At 42.1% G+C, this 25,435-nt stretch overlaps 1 protein-coding gene across 2 annotated transcripts in view; it reads right to left on the bottom strand.

Annotated features, from left to right (window-relative positions):
* ift172 (intraflagellar transport 172) overlaps positions 1-21,976 on the bottom strand; it is a 53,148-nt gene extending 31,172 nt beyond the window's left edge. Inside the window, exons 1-17 of one of the 2 annotated variants that reach the window (XM_086143351.1) lie at positions 21,817-21,976; positions 20,644-20,787; positions 15,292-15,404; positions 15,169-15,208; positions 14,718-14,783; positions 14,193-14,272; positions 13,993-14,077; positions 12,928-13,142; positions 11,537-11,660; positions 11,039-11,134; positions 10,594-10,755; positions 6,978-7,031; positions 6,738-6,841; positions 4,446-4,531; positions 3,045-3,157; positions 736-903; positions 158-294 (exon numbers count right to left, since the gene is read on the bottom strand). In XM_086143351.1, the coding sequence (XP_085999477.1) occupies positions 158-294; positions 736-903; positions 3,045-3,157; positions 4,446-4,531; positions 6,738-6,841; positions 6,978-7,031; positions 10,594-10,755; positions 11,039-11,134; positions 11,537-11,660; positions 12,928-13,142; positions 13,993-14,077; positions 14,193-14,272; positions 14,718-14,783; positions 15,169-15,208; positions 15,292-15,404; positions 20,644-20,787; positions 21,817-21,855 (1,826 nt within the window). In that variant the 5' untranslated portion in view covers positions 21,856-21,976. Of the gene's footprint in view, positions 1-157; positions 295-735; positions 904-3,044; positions 3,158-4,445; positions 4,532-6,737; positions 6,842-6,977; positions 7,032-10,593; positions 10,756-11,038; positions 11,135-11,536; positions 11,661-12,927; positions 13,143-13,992; positions 14,078-14,192; positions 14,273-14,717; positions 14,784-15,168; positions 15,209-15,291; positions 15,405-20,643; positions 20,788-21,816 lie in introns of those variants that run through there. The other variant, XM_086143352.1, reaches the window with a different exon arrangement.
* Positions 21,977-25,435: the final 3,459 nt, after the last annotated feature.

The following is a 25,435-nucleotide window of genomic DNA, read 5'->3' as shown; positions in this document are numbered from 1 at the left end:
AGTGGCAAGGAAACCCTTCAAAGGGAGCAGGAGGAAGCTGCCTGACAAAAGGACATCTGGCCCAATGTGACCCAGGAGAGGAGGCGCCCGGAATGGGTGGATGGATGTTCAAGTCATCTACCTCCTACACAAGAAGCATGTTGACAGTGTTGCTCACCTGTCGTAGTCGCCGTCGTCCACAGCCGTCCCAAACTCAATCAGACCTTCGTCCAATGTGTATGACACCGTGCTCACACCCTCCGTCACAATCACGTTTGTTTTCCCCTCTGCTCTCTCCAGGTCCACAATGTCTCCCTGAAAATCAGAGATCAGCACTCAGTGACTGGTTTGGGAGATGAATTTAACTGGTAGCTCATGTAATAACAGGTCAAAGATATAAGTTTGAATTTTCTCCCCCCCCCAAAAAAATTGAAAGACTCAAAAATATTCTCTTGAATATCTGAGTGACAAAGAAGTCACAAAAACACCTTTATTATATGAACAATTAGTTATAAATTAAAATAATATTTGAGAAAATGATTTTAGGAAAAAAAAATTAACCTTTATGACAGTAACAAATTAGCAAGAAATTCAGGAAACTCAGGAAACTTGAAAAACAACATTTTTTTGTTACTGTGTTTTTTTTTTTCAGAACAGAATGATGACTGAGTCTGTTAAATTTCCTGCCCTGGAAGAATATTTTGAGTGTGAGTGTATATGTTGGCAGTCAATCAGTACTTGATGGCGAAGCCTCACCTTGATTGAGAACATGGTAACACTCTCCGGACTGTCAATGCTGTACCAGACACAGAGGTTCCCCCTATTTTGGGCTATGACAACATCACTGCCAGGAACCCACTGGACGTAGGGGCAGAAGCTCAGCACCGTGGTCTTTACTGCACCCTCAATGTCGTACAGGTGAAGCTGGGGAGGGCATATTTGCAGAGTGATCATCTTTGGAACCGAACATTCCTGGTTCAATTTCTGGCTCCTCCTATGTCGAAGCATTGTTGAGCAAGACACTGAACCTCTAACTGCTCCCTGAGCGCTGATCGACAGCAGCCTACTGCTCATGCTTCATCCATGATGGGTTAATTGCAGAGAACGAATTTCACCACGGGTATAATAAAGGGTAAATTATTATCATTATTATTATTGTTTTTATCATCAGTTCTTTCTATCTGTTCTATAAGAAATGCAGGAAGAAATCAACGCTGTTTGAGAATGTTTTCATGTGTCAAATATCTTTCAAAAAACAAAAGTGGAGACATAAACCTGTCAATTAATGTTAGGCAACTGGCAAAACAACAGCAATTTGAGTATTATATCATTATAGAGTGAAATCATTGTGTTGAAACAAATATGTTTGTGGAGGTCATCCAGGTCATGGTGAATTCTTGTCAAAATCTTCTTGTTGTGGCAAGTGGACTTGAATTTCTTCACTTAAAGATGTTTCACCCCTCATCCAAGAGGCTTATTCAGTTCAGAACTAATGACCTGTGAGGAGTTTCTGAATATAACTACCAGGGTTTGGGGCGGGTCTAGATTATGGTGGCATGAAAAGTAAAAAGTAATCGGGAGAAACTAGGTCTAAAGGGTTTGTTATGCTAATTGGGGTTTCGTTCACTGGGGACAAAAAAAAGCATGTTTTGTGGTAACATCTGGATTGGAATGTGAGAAGGTATAGGTATAGCAACAAATATATTAGTTAGCCAGTAAAACAACATGAACACCTCCTTTAAGAGAAGACAGAATCTATGTAAGATAAAAAAAGGGTTAGATTCCACAAGCTTTGCCAGATTTTTTGGAGGGTTGTGTTTCAAGCCCCAGGGTTTGACCATTAGCCCGTGTCACAACCTGGGGCGATGACAGACAGCAGCTTCCTGTCACTCTCGTTCTCAATCTTAAATGTCTAGAAAAGCTCCAAAATACTCACTGCTGCAACTACATGCTATTCTCTTTCATTTTAGAATTTAAAAAAAAGAGGAAAATAATGAGGCTAGTAGATGCGGTGAAATATCTATGATCACCAAAGTGGAACAGTGCTTTAATAATTTGCTTTGCAATTGAAGCTGCTTAGCCGAAGTGTTGTGTTAGCATGCTAACTAGCAGCAATTGCCAGGTGTAGATGAGGAAAGATTGGGCATACTTGGTCACATTTTTTTGTTAATGTATGTCTGGATTTTTAATAAAACACAATAATTATATGTACCGGTACAAAATCCAGTTCTTCTTCACTAGATAGTAAACATCTTGCAAAAGGTTGATGATATCTTGACCCTCAGCAGCTGCAATGGTGCCAGTTCATCCCTCAGTCACACCAACATCAATACATCAAGTAAAGGAATTCTCTGAGAAATAGGGCATGATTTTCAAAAACCACAGCAATTGAACCAAACCCAGAGAATTTCAGCCCATTTTCAAGAAAATAAAGACCTCGCTCTTTGGGTTAGAGCAGTCCTTGGAGCCAAACATTCCCTATTCGAAATCCCCCACTCCTCCTAGCCTGTAAAAGTGTTGTTGAGCATGACACTGAACCCCTAACTGCTCCCCTGGCACTAGCAAGTAACTGCCTGCTGCTCATGGTTCATCCATGATGGGTTAAATGCAATGATCAAAATTCGCTTATGTTGTGCTGTATGTGTAACTGCATGAAAAATTGCATGCAACGAATGAAGGCCTTCTGACTCAACCAATCTTTTTGGCACTGATTCATGTTGCCTCCCCTCTTTGGATAAATGCTTGTATTTTATTAATTTTCTAGTGTTGACACTGTTAACCTCTGCCAAACCATTAGATGTAGAACATTAAGCCATTAATATTTTGAGGGCAAAATCCGAACATTTAAGAAAATCCTCCTTGAACGCCTCAGCTTAAAAAAGATGAGCTTCAAAAAATCCTTAACATTATACAATTGTAATTAGAAATTATATAAACCCAGATAATGTGGCTACAACTTCAAATAATCACAATTCTTCAACTAGCTACTTTATTGGTCCATGGACCCCCAACTACAGCCCTCCCCCTCAGCCAATAACTCAAGTCCTCAGAGATTTCCTTCTCACCCGTAGTTTCTTGTCCCTGAACAACAGCTTGCGTCCGGTTTCATTGAGCTCCAGCCAGTCGATCTTGGACTCGTGGCTGATGGTACCCAGGTTGTAGCCTCCAACCAGGTCCACTGATGGGGACACACACAACGTTCAAGTGTTTAATATGATCATACATTTCTGCACAAGGTGAGGTATTTTGGAGGATTTTTAAGGCTGTCAATGGTGACCATCTGTACACACGGCTCTTCCATCCTTCATGCAACTGAGATTGATCCTGAAAGCTGACCTTTGCAGCCGAATTGTAACAGAACAAGTCAAAAACAAGACAATGCCCTGAGACCTTGAAGGAATAGTTAGATGTATCTGGCTAATGTCTTTCCAAAGATAAGATAACTTAATTAGCATTAGCTGTTTTTCCACTACAAAATAACAGGTGTGGTGGGATCAAGATGATGTGAGTCTACTGACATCAGGTCCTCCTGATGGAAAATATATGTGACTCTGATGATGCAAACAAAACAAAAATCAGGAAACACCATCATGTTTCAGGAAAAAACGAAACTTCAGATAGAGGCCATTTGCCAATCTATACGACCAAAGACTGATGATTAACATTAACAATTTATTATTGCAGAGTCACTGATTTTCACTCAAACAAATTAAAAGCCTGACTTAACAACAATTTAAAGTATATTTGGGATGAATGAGTTCAACTGAGGAAAGGCACTGATATATTCTTTTAATAATGCATGGGAGTAGAGCCACATATAAAGATTACTTTCATTACAAATTCATTAAATTCTCTATTAATCATTCAATCTGGACAGTGTCAAAAACATGGCAATAAAAAGGCCTGTCAAAGTTTCAAAATGCGCCATATCTAAATTTCTTTTTTCCTCCTCCCCTTAAAAAGGGAAATAAATATCAATAGTGTGTCATAGGTTAACACTTGGTTAATTTTCTGTGAAAGAACTAATCAATGCTTGACTATCTTTTAGAGCTTTAAACAGGATATTAAGTTACTGCCAAACCAACAGCCCTGTTTTCGATTCTATTTGTACAATAAAATCCACTTGCAATGTATTGCAACTTGACATTTTAGGTTCTTTTTTCAATTGATTGGAATTGTTTTGTTTTTGAAGCCCTTTTTTAATTTGTCAACATAATGCTGTCCTAAACGAATTGTTTAATGTGCTAAAATTCAATTTAAATAACCAGTCAAATAGAAAGTAAAGCAATTAAATGATAGTAAATATTCATTATTATTTCTTAGAAATCGTTTCCGTAATTTCATCATAAAATACCAGAGATACTAAAATTTACAGACGGACACGTAAACTTTGACCTCTAATCAAGCTGTTTATTTAGGGTAAAAAGTCATGTGATGATTACACACACTCACTCTCACACTCTTACCAATGGAGATGGTCTTGATGTCAATCAGGTAGGCCATCTTTTTGTTTTCTTCAATTCCTCTCTGCTTCCTCTCATTTATGCGCACACTGGACATATACAAGGCCTTATATTAGCAGTAGGACAGCTCATATTATAAACACACTCAGTTCAAAATACCCTGTCGGTTAGCCCTGTTTGCACTCAGCTGTCATCCCTGAAATCCCAGGATGCTCTTGTTCAGGGAGCTCCTGGCATCTCAGAGAATCTTAGAGCATGTCAAAGTATCTTGGGAGAAGCTGTTGGCCATGATCCAGTCACCACTCAACATTTCTGACAGGTCAGAAACAGGGGTGTGATCCATCCAACAGGACAATCACTGCCCCTGCCTCGGAAACAACTGCTCAGCTCAATACTCCCACCTACTGGGTACCGAACGTGCAGGGAGACAAAATTCAAAATCTTTTAACAACAATGTTGAAGGATTAAGTTACATAATATTTTTGGTATTGAAGGATTTCCTAGACTCAAAAGGGTTTGCCCCCCCCCCCCAAGGATTCACTAACTTTTCATACCTCAAAAATTAAAGTTCTGACTCAAAATGAAGTCGTCTTCTTCTCCTTTTGGCTTTTCCCTTCAGGAATTGCCACAGTGAGTCAACCTCCTCCATCTCACCCTATTCTCTGTATCCTCCTCGCTCACACCAACAACCTCATCTGTAGTACTCTTTCTAGACATGAAGCCATACTGCTGTTCACAAATGCTGACTTCTGCTCTCAGTCTTGTTTCCACTACTCTTTCCCATAACTTCATTGTATGGCTCATCAACTTTATCCCTCCATAGTAGCCGCAATTCTGCATATCCCCCTTATTCTTAAAAATAGGCACCATCACAGTTCATCTCCATTCTTCAGGCATCTTCTAAGATCTCTAAGATCCTGTTGAATAATCTTGTCACAAACTCTACCGCTGCCTCTGCTAGACACTTCCACACCTCCACGGGTATATCATCAGGACCAACTGCTTTTCCACTCTTCATCCTATCCAATGCCTTCCTCACTTCACTTTTACCAATTTGTGCTACTTTGTGGTCAACAATAGTCATCTCATCTACCCTTGCCTCTCTTTCATTTTCCACTTTCATCAGCTCTTCAAAGTACTCTTTGCATCTTCCAATTACTCTTCTGGCATCTGTTAATACAATTCCCTCAATATTCTTTACAACCCAGACCTGTCGTACATCCTTTCCATCTTTAGCTCTCTCTTTCGCCAACCTGTACAAATCATTCTCTCCCTCCTTACTGTCCAACCGAGCATACAAGTCATCGTACGGCCTTTGCTTTGCCTTTGCTACCTCAATCTTTAACTTATGCTGAATCTCCCTATACTCTTGTCTGTTCTCTTCAGTCCTCTCAGTGTGCCACTTCTTCTTTGCTAGCCGCTTTCTCTGTATATACTCCTGTACTTCCTCATTCCACCACCAAGTCTCCTTATCTATGTCCCTTCCAGATCAGGGGTCGGCAACCTGCGGCTACGGAGCCGCATGCAGCTCTTTCATCCTTACACTGCGCCTCAGAGTGGTTTGGGAAAATGAATTATAAGTATTTAACTGACATAAATCAGTCCAAATGAATTTCCAACTTTCTTCCAAGCAGCATTTTTTTGATTAACAAAAAAATATTGAGAACATTTCTTTGTAATAAATGTATCATCAGACAGAATGATTCATTTTTTTTAACCACCTTGTCTCTTTATTTTCATCGTTTTTTTGGTGGGGTTTCACCATTTTTTGTGTATGTGTATATACTTTTCCATGTCTTTTGAGTATTAAATAAAATGTTTTCTTTCTTATATAAAATTCTGACCTTCTCTTAAGACTCAAAGCAAAGAGACCCCTTTTTATTACTTTTCATTTAACCCTCTTATTATGTTAAGGGTCAATTTGACCCATTTCACCCATTGACCCAATGGGTCAAATTGACCCTTAACATAATAAGAGGGTTAAATTTCTGTAATGGTCAGATTCAGTTTTTTTGATGAATTCACATAAATGCAAAAGTATTTTATTTGTATTTGTCTGTCCCACCCATCATGAACTTAATCAGACATAATGTTGCACAAGAAAACTTGTGACTTCCACTTAATAACACTATTCAGTAGACATCCTTCCTTCCTCCCCTCACCACTTAGCACTCATAGGAACGAAATCCAAAAGCTCTTTCCCCAGGTCACTCAACATGGGGACCCCTTCAATGTGAGTTAATTTAGATAATTATTCATGGTGTGATAGGAATGTGGGGCCTGCTGTGGACGCACCTGATGAGATGGGGGTTCATGAACTCTGTCCTAACAGACCCCAGTACCTCGTTGCTGCTGTACTCCACCAGGGTCAATTCTCCAGCATTGAAGATCATGCACGCCTGAAAATCCACAACGCATGACCATACTGTACATCAGAAGGATCCTTACGTTGGCAGAGAAAGCTCTTTTCTCCCAAATCTCTACAGTTCCTTGGCAACGATGTGAAAAGATTGACGTGCTTTTCATGGCACTTACTGTTTCATTTTCAAAAAAGAACTTCTCATGCCCTCCAGAGCCAGGCCATGGCACCTGAAAGAGAGGATGCAGAATAAGCACTTTGATTCAAAACCCAATAGTTCGCCTCGATTTCTGGTAAATGCGAAATACTGGGGCTGATCATTGTGTGTAGATCTCAGGCCGCAAGCAGGACAAGGTGAGTCCAGTGTCTTTTATTCAGTTCAAAGCAGGGAAAGGATGAAAGATCTCAGGGGAAGTACTGCGACAATCGAAAGCTCAAATGAGGTCAGTGTCCTATCAAGAGTTACCAGTCCTTGGTTTTTTGTTGCTCTGGCAACCACATGATTCTATTTATTTAGCCCCCATTTCTAGAGGCAGGCTGGGAAAAGACACACAGCAGAGACAATTTAAATGGAAGGAAAACAAATCTTGATAAATAGGTCCATGGACAAGCTCAGTGTCTTTTAATAAGGCCATTGTCTTCTGCGGTTTGCACCACACTGTTCTTCTAATATATTCATTCAACTATTTCAATAGCGAAGTTACACACAGTACAAGTCTACCAACCCTCGATATTGTAATCCCAGGCAACGAACAGCAGTTGGTTAAAGGACTGTGGAGGTTGTCAGTCATCCAGGTTATGGTGAATTCCTGTCAGAATTTTCTTGTCATGGCAACTGGACTTGAATTTCTTCACTTGAAGACACTTCACCGTTTCAGGCTTCTTCTTGTTCAGGACTGACAAAGTGTCACGGAGCGGGGGGGCGGACTCAGGCAGGGAACCACACCTCAGAGCAGGAATCTGGGTTGAAAGCGCTTTATTTGGATTGAACGGCAGGTAGGGTGTCGCTGGTAAGCCCCTGGTCCCAAGACAGAGTTGCACAGGGCTGGGTCTCACCAGGACGGGTTCCAGGCGGGGTGACGGCAGGAAGGACTGGGTCTCACCAGGACGGGGTCAAGGCAGGATCTCGGGCTGGGTCAAGGCTGGATCAGATGTTACACCGGCCGGCTGGGTCCGGCCATAACGGGGTAGGGGTCCGGTCCTGGCAGGGGTCTGGGACATCCACAATCCTCCGGCGCCAGGCAGAGTGTGCCGCTGCCCTTTATAGGGATCTTGATTAGCAGCAGCTGGCGCCAATTGCGAATTAATCCCAGTCAGGGTCTCCTCTCGGCTGCCGAGAGGAGACTCTGACACAAAGCCTCTCGGATGAGGGGTGAAACATCTCCAAGAGAGTTATCCGAGAGGCTTCTTCAGCTCTAAATGGAAGAAGCTTCTCGGATGAGGAGAGAAACATGAAATGTCTTCAAGTGAAGAAATTCAAGTCCAGCTGCTACGACAAGAAGATTTTGACAGGAATTGGTAAAAGGACGTTTCACCACTGCAGCCATGGTAGGCACATTCGCATCGTTTGGTATTCATTTCACTATGTCAATGCAGAGGTTACAACCAGCACAAGTCCACCAACCCATGAGTTTTTAATAACCAGGGCACGAACGTCAGTTGGTTAAGGACGTTCCACCACCGCAGGCATGAAAAGCACTGGGTCAAAGAACCTGAACTGTTACTATAGGCTCAGCTCAGCCCAGTCCCTATAGAAAAACCCATTTGACTTTCTTGATAGAAGTAATTCGGGTAATATTGGCCATATCACATCATGGCAGTTGGAATGAGAACAGAAGGCTCACTCCAAGTCTGAGGTCACCTGCTGCCCCAGTGACAGAGTGGAGGCTTTTTGGGAGTGGTAGTCTTTAGACTGAAGCGGCTGAAATGGTGGAAGGAGTCAACCGAAGAGGCTCGGGTATCAGGGAAGGAGCCTCCTGTCGGAGGATGCAGGAGGCTGGCCGTCCCAGAGCCAAAGGAGGGATGGTGTTTCTCATCAGAGCCAGGAATAGCCCGACCACCAGTCAGTCCCATGAGGACCAGGCAACCTGCTGCCACTGAGTCCCCATCAAGGGTAGGTGGATAGTTATGCTTTGATTTTTAGTCCTTACAAAAACCTACTCTCACACATCTTTTCAGGCTGGTGAATTAATTCTACTCAATGATTCGCGTGGGGGTCTCTGATATACAGCCCCCAGTCTGCCTCCACCAGGCCCACCAGGAGTTGTAAAAATAACGATTTTAAAACAAAAAGCAAAACTTATAAAACTTGAAGAGGTTAAAAACATTATCAGTGTTTTGCGGGATATTTTTTTCTGCTTGTGAAATTAAAGTTTGTACCATGGTAGTGATAAGGGTCATGGAAGGGAAATAAGAGTAGGAAATATCTTTCTGAAACCAGAAATTGAAGGTGTAATGTTCTTTGTTAAGTAGTCGTTATGTCCCACAGGTGTGATGTGAGTTAGAGATGGAGAAATCCTAGAGTGAGTTTGATGAGGTGATGCAGAATATCCACAGAGGGGAAAGAATGGTAATTGTTGCAGATTTCAGTGGACATATTGGTGTAGGCAACATAGGTGATGAAGAAGAGGTTGGCAGGTTTCATGTCCAAGGCAGGAACACAGAGGGACTAATGGTAGTACAGTTTGCAACTTTCTTTCTACCTGTGAAGGTATGGAAGTTTCAAGTAGAGGTGGCTGTACAGTTTTTGAGACGATCATTTAACAGGATCTAAGAGAGGGAGAGGATCCCACCTGGAATGGAAGCTAAGTCTGCTGATGCTGATTAAAGAAGAAGGGAGATGTATAGAATTGTAAATGTGTAGAATTTCCTATAGAGGAAAAAAAAAGTTGATGAACCTTACAATTAAGTAATGGGAAAGAGTAATGGAATGGGCAGAGTTGAGCATTTTTGAGCAGTGGTATGGTTTTATTTAAAGAATGAGTACTACAAATGTAATAATTGCTTTAAGAATGCTGGTAGAGAGGTACATAGAAAGTCAGAGGGAGCTGCAAAGTGCCTTTGTAGATCTAGAAAAAGCATATGACAGGAAGCCGAGAGAGGAACTGTGACACTGTGTGAGGAAGTCCAGAGTAGAGTAGTCTTAGAGTAGCAGATACGTATGGTAATGGTGCAGGACATGGTGCAAGACATCAGGACAGCTGATGGAAAGCGGTGAGATGTGCCGTAGGTGTAACAGAGAAGTTCAAGATGGAGGTGAAACTACATCAGGGGTCAGCTCTGACCCCTTTCTCTTTTCGCAATGGAGATGGACAGGCTGACAGATGAGGTTCGACAGGAATCACCATGGACTATGATGTTGGTAGATAACATTGTGATCTGTAGTGAAAACATGGAGGAAAATCTAGACATGGAGCTATGCCCTGGAAGAGAGAGGAATGAAGGTTGACTCCAGCAGACCGAAAACGTGTGTGAATAAGAAGGACCAAACTACAACAGTGAGGCTACTAGGAGTAGAGATAAAGAAGGTAGAGGACTTTAAGTACCTATGTTTAACAGTAAAGAACAATGGAGACCGTTGAAAGGAGGTGAAGAAATGTGGGACAGTTGCATAAAAGTGTCAGGTGTGATGTGCGATAAATGAGCATCAGCAAGAATTAAAGGAACAGTGTAGAAGATCTTTCTATTGAAACTTGAATGTAGCAGTGGTTCTTCTATGAGATGATCAACAGTGACCTTTCCCCCCTCCGAGCCCCCCATTTTAGACCATATTCCCTCCGATGGAACTCCTACCTCACTAAGTTTGTTGGTTAGCATGTCTCCAAGCAGCAGAGTATCGGAGGTATGGGCCACCAGGTAACGATCCTTGCCGAGGATTTTTACCTCCTCAATCTCGTAACCGTAGTACGATTTCAGGACTACCCGTGTCCCTGTAGACAGACTCCTCACTATCACCTGAAAGTGGAAGGACCCGGGACCATTGTCAATGCACACAATACAGTCAGTTTATTAAATGTTAATTTGTTAAATGTTTTATTAAATGCATTTTTGTTCCTGTTTGAAAAACAAACCTGAAAAAGTAGATGAACTCTGTTTCCACAAATTTATAAAGGAGAGAGGTGTTTCTTCTCCATATTTGCAGCTCAAGTCAGGTGGTGTGTAAGACTGTTAAGAAGTGTCCTCAGCCTGTCTCATGATTTGCTAGATGTAAAGACAGAAGCATGCGGTGTGCGCCTACCTGGCTTAGTCCCACATAGGTCAGCTCAAACTTGTTCTTATAGATGCTCCTTCTGAGGCAGCAGTCAAACAGCTCCACTCCCCCACACAACGTGCCCTGCCACACATATGCACACACTATCAACAACTTCTGTTTTTATCTGTGAAGCAATGTATTTCCATTACCGGTATCTACTTAGATTTACCATTTAAGCATTCCAATGCAATAAAAAAAAATTAAAAGTCACTCCATGAAATTTAAACATATAATTTAAGTTCCATTAAAAATATTATCATGCAATGCATGATTTAAATCAAGTTTTCCAAAATTAAAAATATTCTTCGAGTCCAATGCGTGTGATCGAACTATGAGATTTCCACATAGTATTGTGAAATTAAGGCCGCATTCTCATAACTACAGGAACATTAGTCTAAAAGCCGTTATCACGAGGATACTGTTTGTTTAATTTCCAACATGCACTGACACTGGTTGGTTTTAAAGTAATAAAGGAGTAATTACAGCACATAGGCGGGAGCCATCTTTCTTCCAGGCCAGGCTGGTGATGGTGTACAGGTGAAGAATCTCTTTGGGCCTGGCTTCATCCCAGACACCTCTTCTAGGCGCCCAGTTAAACACCCGTAGCCTGCATGACAAGTCACATCCTGAATACCAACTGACTGAGCTATTCCACCTCCTGTGATGCCAGGTTCTTTCCTGACGACATGGCATTGTGGGTTCACAATGTTTACCGGTACATTTTATTTCTACTTCCCTTTGACTTGTTCTCATATTCAGACTTATTGCAGCAGCTGCCGATGATAGAAATGGAACTAAAAGCAATTTGAGTATATTGGATCTCAATTAAGTTAGTCTCTGTATGAGGGCTTACTCAGGGAAAATATAAACTACTCAATATTTTGTTGAAACAATTATAAAGTAACGTGAAGCAACATTCCCTTCTGGTATTTACTATTTCTCAAAAAAAAAGAAAAAAAACTAAATACGAGAGTCCTAATTTTTCAATTTTCCAAACTTATTTCTTTATCTTCTTTTCCTTTAAGGTACCCCCTAGAGCAGGGGTCGGCAACCCGAAACACCCAAAGAGCCATTTGGACCCGGTTTCCTCGGAAAAGAAAACCCTGGGAGGCGCAATTACTTTTTGAAGTCTAAAATAAAAAAAAAAGGTACCACGGTATATGTTGCTTTTTATTACCTTTACACTTTGTATAAATAAGTGTGTTGTGTGTTGCTTCAGAAATTCACAAAGTATTACAGAGAAAATTAAATCTTATTTATGGAATGAACACATTTTGAGCTTTGGGCTTTCAGAGCATTTAGCGGAGCCTTGACCTGAATTTTAAAACTAGATCGGGAAAAAATCACTGTGTCAGTAAACAATAAAAAATAAATATTTGCAAAATATCTTCATAAATATCTATTTTACCTGGTATATGGGACTTCTGCTCCTGAACTTCTGCGCACAGCATCTGCAAATCGGGACTTTACCGGCTGGCGGGTATACCGGCTTCCGCGAGTGTGACGTTATTTTGAGCGGCGAAAAATAATAAATATGATTTTATTTAATATTTCAAGATCACAATAATCTTCCAACTCAGAACTAAAAACTAAAAAAGGGAATTAACACAAATGGAATATACTTCAATCAAATATTTATATTTATTTTCCCAAGCCACTCGGAGCCGCAGTGTCAAGATGAAAGAGCCGCATGCGGCTCCGGAGCAGCTGGTTGCCGACCCCTGACCTAGAGGATTCACCACAGTGAATCAACCTCCTCCATCTAACTCCAATCAACTTCATGTCCTCTTTGCCTACATCCATGAATCTTCTCTTTGCTGGCTGGAACTACACTCTGATCATCAGAACTCTGGCTAAGAGCTAAAAACACGAACCTGTCATAGCTGCCAAATACGGCCGACTGACCGCTGGGACTGGTCGCCGCCACCGTGAACTCTTTCTCCGCTGGGTCAATGCTGTAGTCAAAGTTCTGCAGGACGTGGCCCTCTCTAGTGTATGCCACTAGCCTCTTGTCACAGCCCCCAACCATGATGCTGTTGGCCCCCCAGGCAAGGGCGTAGGGTGGGCAAGGGTGGATTAACAGCTTCCCCTGTGACACAAAGAACAGTGTTTACAGCTAATGGGACCCTTACAGAAGAAAATTGGCTGATCATTTCATCTTGGGAATGATGGTGTTCTGTGTTTATTGAATTTAAAGAGGAGGAGAGTTGGTTTGTTCTGATAGTTTTGGGATATAATCTCTGGTATCTAGATGAGATAAAAGAGGTCTATCACTCGAGGTTTCAGTGTGTCTCAGCATTATTTTGATATTAAATGGAGAAAAAAAATGAAATGTATTTTGAAAGAAAAAGGTCTCATTAGAAGGCTCGTGGTTCTATAGAAAAAAATATTGTAGCCTTTAATTCACAAATGTTTTTCAAAAAGAATAAAAAACAATTGACACCCACCTCATTTCTACAGACGCTAGTGAAGTAGGTCATTATGTGACAATTGAATATGGTAAAAATATAATTGTATCCTGATCTATAAGGTCATTATTTGAAAAAGATGTAAAAAAATAAAGATAAATTTGTTAAGACCTGTTTCTTTGAGATGATGGTGGATGATAATGATTAAAATTCAAGTCAATTCTTCATTGCCAGCTAATTAATATTAAGTTAATCAGACAACTGGAAGGCTACTATTTCAAAACAATAAATGCAAAGCTATTAAAAACTGCTAAATTGTTCAGTTGAATTAAAAAAACATCACAACATTCTGACTTGTTAATAAATAACATCATTAAAACATTGGCTCTCAAACACATCTGCAGAGATAATGTGCTAATTCTAAGCAATAATTTCAAAAGAAATACAAAATATACAAATGGCACAAAGCAGAGCAGATTCGCTAAAACGTCACACAAAATCTTAAAATATCAACAAGTGTGTTGTCATTACCTGAGACTCGCCCGAACCGTCATCGAAGAAGTAACGAACCACCGTCCCGTCAGCGTGACCCGACAGGATGCCTTTTCCAGACAAACTGTAAAAAAACAAAAGGAAGGCGAGACAGAATGGGTCCCTGAAGGAAGAAACGAAGAAGTGGATGTTCCGCTCTTAGCTACTTGTTGGCTTTTAGTTGGGTGTGAAATATTTACTTGGATGCAAGTGACACGACCAGAGATCCTGTGTCATAAATGGTGGATGACTTGTTCGTATGAGTGTTGGCAAGTCGGACCTGCAGGGACACAAAGACAGGGTGTGTCAGATTCTCCAGAATAAAGGCACTTGAAATATAATGGAAAACAGATATTGATGGTGACAGCAACATTACAAGCCAATTTATGCCATGCCTTTTTTATAAATAATTTTGAAGACACATTTTTGAAGACTTACAGGAAATGTCTAACTGATTTCCATTAATTTCTCACAGATATTACTGAATTGCTTGCTGATTTTAAGATACGCTTTTTTGATCACTTTCAGAGATGACTGTGAATTGACGTTTCTTATGACCAGCTAATATTTCATAATTGAAAGAGCTACCCAGATATTAAAAATTCTGGTTAGCAGCCAGTGATATGTGTCCGGGTGTACAGTAAACAGCAAAGCGGTGACCACTCAGGTTTGTAAAGGTGTAAATAAAGCTAAAGGTCTGTGATGGGTCGCTTTTGCCATCTTACCTTTCCGTCCACTAATCCAAAAACAATTGCATTCTCTGTCGGCCAGAGCAGACGCATCACAGCGCTCTGAAACACAGATACAGCTTTTATTAAATCTGAATAACATTTGTATCTAAGCTTAAGAACCTAAGATCGTAACAAATTTGAGTTTTCCTTTTTGTCTCCACAACTAGATAAAAAGCAACAATATAATAAAAAGCAAGACAAAGCAAAGTACATAACAAAAGAATATTGATGAAAATAAATACAACTATATTGATTTTATAGATTTTTCTATGTATATCAAATGAGTGGAAATTTTTAGATCCATTAAAGCAGGAGGAACAGGGCTATAAAATATTCATTGACACAAATAATGAAAAATAAATTGTGTTGTTTTTAATGTGTTTTTGACAATGTCACACATAGTTTAACTCTTTCAGAGGGTGAGAGCAGCTCTGTTTGTACTCACTGTCTGAACAAATTTGTTGCAAATGGCTTTCTTGTCACCCCTAAGAAAACAAGTGAAAACTTAAAGACACATCTAGGGCTGCTTTGGAAGTGTGTTAACAGTAAAATGTTGTACAGCACCTACCAGTTCTCTCCAATTCTATAGACAAAGATGATGTTGTCAGACTGGCCAATGGCGATCTTGGTGGAGTCTGGAGAAAACGCCAGATCAGTGACGACATAGCTCTGTTTTCCATACTGGCAAAACAAAAAATTATTAATTTATATATATCTATAAAAAATAAATATATGAATATATATCCAGGATCCTGATCTTGTTACTCCTCCTCCAGCCCCCAAGGGTCAGCCAAAAGTTCACCAGCTGCAGGGTCATCTGCCAGGGACCACCATTCGTCAGTGTTTCACTCCTTTAACCCTGGAATGTCTCCTGGTGGCGGGGCAGTGACAGGGACGTCTCCCTTTCACTCCCTGCAGCTGGTGGGTGTTACACCCTGCGGCTTTTGTTGGAGTTAGATGTTCTTTCCTCAGCACCTGTCCTTCTTCCTCAACCAGAGCCAAAAGCTGCTTTTCTCTGTCTCCTCTGCCAGCTCTTTAACGGTTTACTACAGCTAGCCTCCGGTCTCTCCTGCATCCCTCAGTGGGCATGTTTGACAGCCCCACAAAACCTCAGCATCCCATCTCAACAGGGTAAATGGTGGTCTTCCAGCCAGCCTTCAGACATTCAGCAGCCAGCTCGGCGTATTTGGCCTTCTTGTGCTCTAGGGCAGCCTCAATCCCTTCCTCATGTGGAATTGTGAGTTTTATGAGGTATGCCAACCTTGCACTGGTCAGCATACAGATTTAGTAGTGATCTCTGTGGGGAACTGAAGTTGCAAGTCGAGGTCAACCCTCCCTTTTCCACTCGTGGTCAGGGGAAAAGGGCTGTGGTGTTTCTTAGCCTGGCATATCTTTGCTCCCCGCCATCTGTGACAGAGCTGATGTTATTCTCTGCTGCTTGTGACTTTATGTTATCTTGTCGAAACCTCTTCAGCAGCTCTTTCTAATGACTTGGTCATGGCGACATCTGTAGTGCCCCTGAGAGTGCGCAATCTTACAGCCTGACAGTATGAGCTGGAGGCTTGCAGCCTTCCTCGCTCCCAAACCACTGGTGGAGGTTACGTGGACAGTGAAGTGTGTTGCAGGTTAGTAACCTAACCCCTGCCTGTGGAATTTTCCACGGGTCTGACTTATTGATGTTCCGGCTGACAACTAATTCCCACCCTAGTTGTCCATCTTCTCTTGTCGGCCCTGCGGCACAGCCTTGATCTTGTCGTGCTCTTCCTTAATCCTCCTCTCGTTGCGGTTGGGTTGGCTTTGGACCAGAGCCGAGGTGCCTCTCCCCATGCCAGCCCTGCACTTCCTGCCTGGACGCTGTCAACAATTCCTTGATGTTACAGCCTTCCAAAAGCCCGTTTGACATTGGCTTGGGCTTCTCACTTCTGGCCTATAGGGACCTAGGCGTTTGTGTTCTTTACGGACTATAAGTGGAGTTCGAGAACCAGCCTGGTCTTCTCTTGCATATAGCCCTCACAGATGAAAGCAGTTGCAGTGTGTTCTTCCTGAAGAGGCTCGTTTCATGGTGGCCCCAACCACTTTCGGATGAATGAGTTCACTTTTCTGTCTTTCTGTTCTTGCAGTGGATGAGGAGATCTGACTTATTTTCAGTGGCTTCATTATCCTCCTATAGAGGGTGAACAGGTAGCACCAGACCTTGTAATTCCCTAGGAATTGGCTTTTAGTCCTTGCCAGGCCAGCTGCTTCATGACAGTTCTTCCCATCTATCTGTCAGACAGCTCGGTGGTAAACTGCCTTCGCAGGCTTTTGATGGGTGTTGTAGTTGTTTCTGATCCCTCCTGCTGAGTGACAGGATATGTAACTTGGTGGACTTGATCTTCATTCTTGTCCAAGCCATCAACTCATCCATCCTTTTTAGTAATCAGGCTGTACATGGCGCTGTCTGGAGGAAGCTGGTGATGTTGTCCATGTAGCATCTCAATGGGGGTAGCCTCTGACAAGATGGTAGTTTGATCCCTCCAACCATTTGTCTTGCTCCAATGAGGATTACCTCAAAGTCTGCCACAAACAAGATTGGCGAAATGGCACATCCCATTGGGATACCTACCTGTAGCTACTGCCACCATGTGGTGAAGTCTTGGAGGGCAAAACGCACCTGCAGGTTGTTAAAGTAGAACATAATCAGGTTCCTCATGCAAGGGGACATGTGGACGACCTCCATAGTGGAGTTGATCAGCTGGTTTGGGAATGATTCATACACATTGGTGAGGCCCAACCAGATGACATGCAGGTCAGTCTTCTCCCGGCTGGCACTCTGGATCTGGTTCCATATCATTGTGGAGTGCTCTATGCACCCTAGGAAGCCTAGGACTCCTGCTTTCTGGCAACTGGTGTCAATATAGCAGATAGATGGTCATCCATTGGGCCAACGCAGAGAAGAAGATCGTCCCTTCCATGTTTCGCAGAGCAATGTTTCTGAAGTGGCTGATGTCTTTGGAATTCACATCCTTGGGGATGAAGACCGCTAACACACATTGGCATTCTGACGGAATAAAGGGTTTCTTCCAGGCAGTTCTCATCAGGTAACATAGCGGCTCTAGCACCCTGGGGCAGTTCTTGTACAGCTTGCAGGGGACTTCATTGGGGCCAAGGGTGAAAGTGGAACTTGTCTTCTTAACAATTTGCCTGACTTTGCTGAGCTTCAGGGACATGGTGTTGAATTCAGCTATCAGGGTATTAGCCCGACACACATACCCTGGTGTTCTTAAGGGGATGGTGCTTTGCAGGTCACTGTACTGCCTTTTGACATGCTGTTCTATCTGCTCCCTAATGGCTCCAGCAGCTATCTTGCATTCTTAAAACGGCCTTTGAAGAAGCTGGTTTGCTCCTTTTACTTCTATTGGCTGTGCTTGGGGATGCATTCAGCTCTGTGAAGCCTGGCTAGTCTTTGCCTGACCACCTCCCTTAGTACTTTCAGATATTCTCTCTCTGACTGCGTTGCCTTGCTCTAGTGTTGTGGAAATTTCTTTCCTTTTGGGGGCTTCTTTAAGAAAGTCAGTGAATGACAAAGACAGGTTATAATGTTCTTTGGATATTATTTGAGGCCTCAGAGGTACAAGTCTCACAGAGTTCATAGTAATCTAAAGGAGTGTGCCAAGACCGAACTCTAGGGTGTGTTATTTTTATACCTTAGCAGGATCGTTGGGTTACCCTTGAGGATGGACCCCTATGTAACATTCATGTGTTCCCCACGGAACCAACGTGGCAAGCTTCTAGACAATTGGCTAGTTAGGAACCAAGAGATTGAGAAATAAACAGCTGCATCAAAAGGAAGGGCAGTTGGGAGGCAAGTAGATAACAGGTCCAGTCTCCATCAAGGTTATAAAGCCCTGTAAGAAGATAACAGGCTCCATCTCCATCAGGTTAATGAAGCCTCATTAAATTCTCCATATATGGAGACTACGAGTATATGCAAAATCTTCCATTGCACTCGTTGTTGTGATCTCCTTTTCCTTCCTTCCCTTTTCTCTTGGGTAGTCCTCTGTTTGGGGATATTTTCACCAAACCTATCTTACAGATGTGATCTATGCTATCCCCAAACATGTTAAGCTCAAATTTAACACCTCCAGGCAATACTTCCTCCAGTGCCAGTGTTCTAACCCGACCTTGATTCCCCCTGGCGGATTTGCAGCACCTTAAACATGGTTACTTTTTCCCATCTGCATTCACACTTGCAGAGGATCTTCTTGTTTACTGGGGATCTGGTGTTCTCCTTGTCCATTTCTGTTGCCGTTGTTACCATGTGGTCCGTCCTATTAGTTCCATCTTTCATCTGGCCTCTCAGAGGGCTTATGTTCTTCACAGTTACTTTGGGTGTCACTCTTCCGAGGGGGTGATGGGCTGGGTAGTTAACCCACCACCAGTGCAGTCTTGCTTCCACCAGTGTTTCCTGGGTATCCTCCAGTCTTCCCTGGGTGCCAATTGCTGTGTTCACAGCAGTCACCGGGTTACCAGAACTTCAGTAAATGTACAAGTAGGTGGAGCTTCCTGTCGCACCTCCTCCAATGCCTAAGGGTCAGCCACAGGGTCACCAGCTGCGGGGTCATCTGCCGGGGACCACCACTCATCAACATTTCACTCCTTTAAACGTGAAAGGAGTGACCTGGTCTCCTGGTGGCAAGACGTCTCCCTGTCACTCCCTGCAGCTGGTGGGTGTTACCCCTTGTAGCTTTTATCATGTTTTATCAAACCCCTTTTCTACAACTTTTGAATTTATATTACAGGAAAAGAATGTCAGATAGACTAAAGAGCCTGAAACTGGCAATTGAAGGTGTGATACTCAATGTTGTTAGTGGCTATGCCCCGCAGGTGGGATATGAGTTTTAAGAGAAGGAGAAGTTCTGGAATGAGTTAGATGAAGTGATGCAGAATAGCCCCAGAAAGGAGAGCGTGGTAATTGGTGCAGACTTCAATGGACATGTTGGTGAAGGCAACAGAGGGGATGAAGAAATGATGGGCAGATTTGGTGTACAGATTTGGTTTCCCATGTTTTACTGCGTGACTGATCGCCTTGAGTTTAAACTTTGCGTCATAAGCATGTCTCTTGAAGGGTGCCATTTTGGGGTCTTTATACACACACCTTTACCGTTTTTACCGCTGCTACTTCAGCAACGCGCACACACACACACACACAAATGGGAATGAAAACGAATGCTTCGTACAGTCATATATCCCAGCATGCATCGCGCCCTTCTTCTTCTACGGGACAGAATGGAGTCGGCAGCTGCTTCCCATAGTTGCTAGACCTCATGCTGTTCAATAGTGATCCATATATAAGGCACACCGCATTATAAGGCGCATTGTCAGTTTATGAGAAGATTAAAGGCTTTTAGGTGAGCCTTATAGTGCGGAAAATATGGTAGTTTGACCTCTATTGCCCCTCTAAAAATATTATAAAACAAAGGAAATCTGCACCATGGTACAATCCAGACACCCACAAACTGAAATGGAAAACCCAAAACTTAGAAGGGAAATGGCACTCCTCCAAAAGAGTCGTGTGTAGCCTGGCAAGAGAGCCTCAGGACATAAAGGAATGCCCTTAGCAATGCCCGGTCAAGTTATTTGGCACTGATAAGGAGAATTAAAACAATTCCAGGTTTCACTTTAGTATTACAAACAGGCTTACAGAAAGTCAGTTCCTTTGATCCATGCATACCATTTAATCTTAACAGAAACAACTTTATGAGCATTTTTAATGATAAAATTCTACATATATGAGAGAAAATTAGACTTCCTTTAAATGTGAAGCATCATGAGACAAATCTGTTGAGATTTATCACTAAATATATATACAAAGTTTGACTTGACTTGATCCATCCGTGTTATCCTATCTCCTGCCAGACAAACCATGTTCTCCTCCTACCTTGGGGTCGATGGGTTTGGTGGAGAACTTGTCCCTCCTCTCTCCCACCTCGTCGTACAAGAGCACAACCCTATCCACCGTACATACGGCAAACTTGGTATTATTAGGCGCCCAGGCCATGCACGTCACCTTGGCCGCCACCTCCTGCCAGACACACACAACACAGACATGTGGGTTTGTTGCCCAGCAGAATCTCTTCCTTCCTGTAATTGGCCCTAATAGTTCCCTCGGTTTAGAGCTAAGCTTGAATTTAGATTTAGGGTGAACTAAGTTTGCTAACCAAACTAAGAAAACCTGATCCTACATTGGCATGATGTTTAAGGAAGAAAAACCTTTTCCTTTTTAATTTATTTGGGGTTATTTTCTCATAATGCTTACCGGGTCTTGCTAATCTTTTAGGCATTGTTTTGGGTTGTTTATTGCCAATGTTGAAGTCTTGTTCAATTCAATAATTCCTTGATGATTTTTTTAAGGAATTTATGAGCTTAATTTATGCAGTATACTGCGGACACGTCATTAATTTTCTCTCCAATAGTCAGATAATTTCTGATTTCTAGCTAGTCCCAAAGGAATTTTCACTAAATTTTTTAGGGATTCCTTTCTGTGGTATTTTTCTGTTAGAAAGAAAAAATATATACATATATTAGCTCAAAAGTTGAATTTGCTTCGGATGGAGGCAAAGGGCGGTCCAGGTAAGGTAAACCGCTTTTAACACAACACCGGTCCGTTAAGGTTGCACCTCCGCCGGGGACCGACCAAACCTCCATATTTTCCGTTACGTTGTCCATACTCCACACTTTCCGTCACATTGTCATTTCAGGATTTAATTTACCGCGGGTGACTTGAACAATGTAATTATTCAAAATCATATATACGAATTTATACCCAGAATATCCATCTTCAGCAAAGGATATCCAGTATGCTGCGTCTTGGTACCAGTTTCTCCCTATGCCTCGAATCCATTACATATGCTACCAAGCAATTAATCGTGAATAAAACGTTAAAGTCGATTCACCACAGCATTAATGGCTTTCATTAACTTGTGAAAACGTAACGACGGCAAGAGTCGGAGTGCTTTTATTTCCTGCGAAAGAAACCGTCCAGAGTCACTTTTTACACTGATATGTCTCTGCTAGCATCAGCTACCTCGGGCTAATGTGTCTCTCTACTTACCTGGGCGGTTAAAAGTGTCTTTAGATGCTTTAGTTGCATTTTTCGGCTGTCGGTTGGAAGCTCCTGTGTTGAGGAAGGCTTTAAGCACAATTACTATGAGAAATATTTAATTTAATGTCATTTTGTCGACCGGGTTCGTGCTAGCGACGAGCAGCTAGCAGCCGTGACATCATTGTAGTAAACATAAATGTGATCTCCTTAGTTACCGCGAAGGCGGGCATTTCATGGTGCGTTCAAGTCTGTCGGAAATTTAGCTACAATGTTGTAGGGAAGAACGTCCCAAAAGAAAGAATCCGCAAAGAAAGAATCAGAGGTAGATTTAGGATCAAAATCCGTATTTTCCGGTGTCAGCACCTGTGCTTTTTTCACTAATATTTCCACGAAATGTGTATGCATCAACCATTTACTTAGTAGATGGCTACATTGACAAAAAAAATCTACTGCCATATGTACTTGAAAGGTTATTACGTTTTGACGCATCGATACTGTCACGACATCATAATAAGCAACTTTTATCCCTCAACAGGTTCCTTGTAAAGACGGTGTTTTTTAAAAGAAGAAGCTGGTGTGGTAACATCATGGCCATCCCAGCGGGCTCCAGGTGTTGCTGAGAAGTTGCAGCGACCCAGCAACAATTCGAGCCACCTCTTAAATGCCGTGACGTAAACGGAAGGAAAAGATGAGTCTTTCGTCAAGTGTCTGAGATTGACCGGATATACCTTGTTCCGGCTGCACATAAAGCCCATTTTTGTTTTTTTCTTGGAGACAAATTGTGTCGGATTGGGATGTTTGGGCAGAGCTTCTCAGCATACATTTCGTTTGTTTGATTATAATGCTAACAATAATAATAATACCAATAATCATCATCAGAATCATGATATCATTATCAGATAATTGGTATTATTATTGTCCATCTTCTTCTCCTTTCGGCAAATCAACCTTCTCCATCTAACCCTATTCTCAGTATCCTTCTGTCTCACACCAGCTTCCTTCATATCCTCTCTCACTCCGTCCATAAATCTTATTATTGTTATTATTATTATTATCAATACCAGTGCTATTAATATAATTGTTATTTTCATTGTTGTTGTTGCTATTTTTCTTCTTCTTTTTCCAGCAAAATGAAAGCTGAGATAGGCTTCAGCACCCCCACACCTCTGATTCCTGACTGCAGGTGGTATAGATAAATGTGTCATCATTGTGGCCATGCCAGTCATAATATACATTGCAACTGCACAGATCTTTTCAAAATATGTGATTTTTATTTTTAGATTATCATTGTGGGAATAATAAAGTACTGTCTTGTCTGATTTGATCTTATCTTATCTTATCTTATCTTATCTTATCTTATCTTATCTTATCTTATCTTATCTTGAAAAACAAAAATCTGTATTATCATTATTGATGTTATTGATATAAGGAGGGCAATGTATCCTCAGGGCGGCACTGGCCGGTGTCTCCCCAAGCCGGCCTCAAGGGGGCACGGTCCCTTAGCTGGTCCCAAGCCTGGATAAATGCAGAGGGTTGCGTCAGGAAGGGCATCCAGCGTAAAACTTTTGCCAAAACCGAACATGCGAATCAACCATAATAACCAGATCATTCTGAATCGGTTGAGGCCCGGGTTAACAACGACCACCATTGGTATCAATGACCTACAAGGTACCAGTGGACATTGGGTTACTGTAGGTAAAAGAAGGAGAGGAGGAAGGCGTGTTTGGCCACAGAGCGAGAAAAGGAAAGACAAGAGTCAGGGACTGAGAGTCGGGACTGTGGATTTGGGGACTATGACAGGAAAAGGTAGAGAGTTGGGCAACATGATGCAGGGAAGGAATGTGGATATACTGTGTGTCCAGGAGACCAGGTGAAAAGGTAGTAAGGCTAGAAGCTTAGAAGCAGGCTTCAAGTTGTGCTATCATGGTACTGACAAGAAGAGACATGGAGCAGGAGTTATCTTGAAGTAGGAGTTTGTTAATAATGTTCTGGAGATGAAAAGAATGTAAGATAGAATTGTGGGTTTGAAAATGGAAATTGAAGGTGTGATGCTCACTGTTGTTAGTGGCTAGTGGGATGCGAATTTGAGGAGAAGGAGACGATCTGGAATGAGTTGGATGAAGTGATGCAGAATATCCCCAGAGATGAGAGAGAAGTAATTGGTGGAGACTTCAGTGGGCATGTTGGTGCTGGAAATAGAGGGGATGAAGAAGTAAGGGGAAGATTTTGTATACAGGATAGGAATGCAGAGGGACAGATGGTAGTAGATTTTGCAAAAAGGATGGAAATGGATGTAGTGAAAACTTTTTTCGTGAAAAACCGGGTACATAGGGTAACTTATAAGAGCGGAGGTAGGAGCACGCAGGTAGACTACATCTTGTATAGACGAGGTAACCTGAAAGAGATCAGTGACTGCAAAGTAGTTGTAGGTGAGAGTGTAGCCAGACAGCATAGGATGCTGGTTTGTAGGATAACTCTGGTGACAGAGAAGATCAAGAGGACAAAGGCAGAGCAGAGGACAAAGTGGTAGAAGCTGAAAAAGGAGGAGTGTTGTACGATTTTCAGGGGGGAGTTGAGAAAGGCTCTGGGTGGTCAGGGTGAGCTTCCAGGTGATTGGACAACAACAGCTAGTGCTATCAGGGAGACAGGTAGGAGAGTACTTGGTGTGTCATCTGGAAGGGAAGTAGATAAGGTGGTGAAATGAGGAGGTATATACAGAGAAAGCGGTTAGCAAAGAAGAAGTGGGATACTGAGAGGACTGAAGAGATACGACATAAGGTAAAGATAGAGGTAGGAAAGGCAAAACGAAGGGCGTACGATGACTTCTTTGCTCAATTGGATAGTAAGGAGGGTGAAAATGATCTATACAGGTTGGCGTAACAGAGAGATAATGATGGAAAGGATGTACAACAGGTCCGGGTAATTAAGGATAGAGAGGGAAATGTATTGACAGATGCTAGAAGAGTGATGGGAAGATGGAAAGAGTCCTTTGAAGAGGTGATGAATGTTGAAAATGAAAGATAGTCAAGGGTGGAAGAGGTGACTATTGTAGACCACAAAGTAGCAGAGATTAGTAAAAGTGAAGTGAGGAAGGCATTGAAGAGGATGAAGAGTTGAAAAGCAGTTGGTCCTGATGATATACCAGTGGAGGTGTGGAGGTGTCTCGGAGAGACAGCGGTAGAATTTCTGATCTTAGAGAGTGAGAAGATGCCTGAAGAATGGAGATGAACTGTGATGGTGCCTATTTTTGAGAATAAAGGGGATGTGCAGAATTGCAGCAACAATAGACAGATAAAGTTGATGAGCCATACAATGAAGTTATGGGAAAGAGAAGTGGAAAGTAAATTGAGAGCGGAAGCCAGCATTTGTGAACAGCAGTATGGCTTCATGTCTAGCAAGAGTACTACAGATGCAGTATTTGCTTTGAGAATGTTAATAGAGAAGTACAGAGAAGGGCAAGAGGGAGCTGCATTGTGTTTTTGTAGACCTAGAAAAGAAATATGACAGGGTGCCAAGAGAGGAGCTCTGGTATTGTATGTGGAAGTCTGGTGATGGACAGGCTGACAGATGAGGTTAGACAGGAATCTCCATGGACCATGATGTTTGTAGATGACAATGTGATCCGTAG

Source organism: Fistularia commersonii, chromosome 36 (genome assembly GCF_037954325.1).
Source record: "Fistularia commersonii isolate RoL2024-O1a breed Wild chromosome 36, RoL_Fcom_v1.0, whole genome shotgun sequence".
Lineage (NCBI taxonomy): Eukaryota > Metazoa > Chordata > Actinopteri > Syngnathiformes > Fistulariidae > Fistularia > Fistularia commersonii.
This window is presented reverse-complemented; position numbering and strand designations above follow the sequence as displayed.